Source organism: Penaeus japonicus, unplaced genomic scaffold, assembly GCF_977035675.1.
Source record: "Penaeus japonicus unplaced genomic scaffold, GWHDUDI00000001_assembly GWHDUDI00000004, whole genome shotgun sequence".
Taxonomy (NCBI): Eukaryota; Metazoa; Arthropoda; class Malacostraca; order Decapoda; family Penaeidae; genus Penaeus; species Penaeus japonicus.
The window spans coordinates 20,324,765-20,327,264 of record NW_028234406.1 but is presented as its reverse complement, the minus strand read 5'-3'; the positions used below and the strand labels follow the sequence as shown (position 1 = coordinate 20,327,264).

Sequence of the window (2,500 nt, the reverse complement as noted above, 5' to 3'; positions counted from 1 at the left end):
AGAAACCAAATAATGGAGATTAAGATGATTAAATTTTCTCTTCACTTTTCCAGATTATGTGTTGCACTCAGGAGGAATATGATTATCTTCATACGTTTTAACTTTTATTTTTGTTTTTACATAAATTTATGTGACACATGGTTTAATCATTGTGAAATAACTGTATGATGAATAAAGGTTACTACATTTATTTCAGTTTTGCGATTAGAAATGAAAAAAATGGCTTTTTGTTTTTCAAATGTTTCAAAAAAAAAAGAAAAAAAAGTCATAAGTTGAAGGGAAGAGCATAAACGTTGGAACTAAAAGGCTTATTGCTTAAAACAAAATAACAGCGGACCGTGCATGGGTAAAGAGTTGTATTTCCTTATGTTTATAATAAAAATGCAGGAAAAGAATGTCATCATTTGATAAGATCAAAAGATCATAATGGGATGATGGTTCAAACACTGACGAATCCCCACCCTGAGTAACTGTCCGATCACCCCGAATCTATAACCTTTATTGATGGATAACCTCAAATTCACTCCAAAGAGTTTGACATTCATTTTGACAAAAATATCACCAATAATAGTTCGCCCAAATAATACACACTCCACTGTTTTATATATTCTTGGAGGTAAAACATATACACTCAAATTACAGCATAGGACTTGTAAAAAGAAGTCTGTGCACTGTTCGATACCATGCGATGCGACACTTACAACGCTTAGAGATTGAAATTAAATTTCATATTCCTATTTCTCTATTTACATGTGTGAGTATATAATTGCATGTAAAAGAATTTCAGTAAATCGATGGTATTATGTATGGATTAGACTAAATGAATGCAAATACAGATCTCACGAGGGCTGCGGTCAAGGACTTCATGTACCCCAGACCCCGTAGTTGTAGTTGCGAAGAAAATGTACATTTGTGTCCTTTTCTCACTGATAAATGCTATTTCGGCAAGACTGGTTGTCGGACGAAACTTCGATGTCCGTTACACTTTCATAGATGTTTTCCCCGGAAGAGCTTTGGCATTCGTGTTCGCAGTCCATGCTCATCTGTGGGGATGAAGCGCGAGTGACGAGTGTAATACCGCGTCCCTGTAGAGGCGTGGCCACATTTGCACAAGTGTCCTCGTATAAAGCATGAACGCTGCCGTTATCCCGTTGGGCGTGAGCGTGGACGGAGCGTGGTATCTCATACTGGGCAGAGCAGGAGGCCGTAGCTTCGTCGCCAGGTGAGCGTCTGCGCAGGCGCTTGAAGACGCAGTAAACCAAGATCGGTGCTATGAGGACGACCAGCGCACCCACCGAAGCTGCAGCTATAACTAGTGGCCTGCATCCTTTGTTGTGAGAAAAAATAAAGTGAACTCATGTTGTAATCACGATTTCAATATGGATAAGGTGTTGAGGTGAATTTAAAGTTGTGAATCGAAAAAAAAACAAAAAAAACATTAGAAGCTATTACTGAAATTACGATTAAATTACGAAGACCGTTTAAATAATTGTGCTGTTTATAGTAACCTGAAGTCAATTATAATGAAATTTCGATGATACTAATGGTACTGGCAATGATAATACTAATGCTAACAGTAGTAGAAACAACTGTAATCATATTTATGATAAAAAAAATAATGGTGATAATAAAAATAATGATGAAATGATTTGATATACCATTTATAAACATACATATAGACAAATAAGTAGACATAGATGTATATAGATATATACTTATACATTTACACAAATATATCACTGCATTGCCAATTTGATATATAAAAGATATATTTGTGCGTGTCTCTCTTTATATATATATATATATATATATATATATATATATATATATATATATATATATATATATACAGGCACACAGACACATACAGATATATATATATATATATATATATATATATATATATATATATATATATATATATATAAACACACGTGTGTGTGTGTGATTTTGCGTCTCGGTCTGTGTGTATGTATGTGTATATAAATATACTTATGTATACACACACACACACACATATATACATACATACATACATATGGATATATGTGGATATATAAATATTATAACACACACATGCATACGTATGCATATATTGTCTAGTAAGTGATCATGGAATAACATTCCTTCGTAAAATAATAAAATAATAACCAGTAATATGTCTTTTATCTTAATTTCAAGCAGAATCTGCCTTTAGCATTAACGATAAAAAGTTCATGTATTTTTTGTTCTTATTTAGAAGAAATATCACTAAGAATTGTGTGGTAGGCCTACCTTTAACTCTTAAATAAATATGTTTCTAAAATCTATCACTATAACGCAATACTTCCGACTATGGTTCTTATTGATCAGGGTATGCCATTAGGAAATGACTTTAATTATTTACCAGAGGACGCTTTGCGAAAAACGTTAATTAATATAAAAATGTTAATGCGTAAAAAGGGGTTAAAGGTATCGGATGAATAGATTAAACTCGCGCTTTCGTCGTGAATCCTGTTGC

At 33.2% G+C, this 2,500-nt stretch overlaps 1 protein-coding gene across 1 annotated transcript in view; it reads right to left on the bottom strand.

Moving 5' to 3' along the window:
- Nucleotides 1–94: 94 nt before the first annotated feature.
- The window catches only part of LOC122257068 (uncharacterized), a 7,748-nt gene continuing 5,342 nt past the window's right edge, over nucleotides 95–2,500 (bottom strand). The window contains exon 5 of the mRNA XM_086535725.1: nucleotides 95–1,327. Within this exon, the coding sequence (XP_086391851.1) occupies nucleotides 924–1,327 (404 nt within the window). The 3' untranslated portion in view covers nucleotides 95–923. The remainder of the gene's footprint in view (nucleotides 1,328–2,500) is intronic.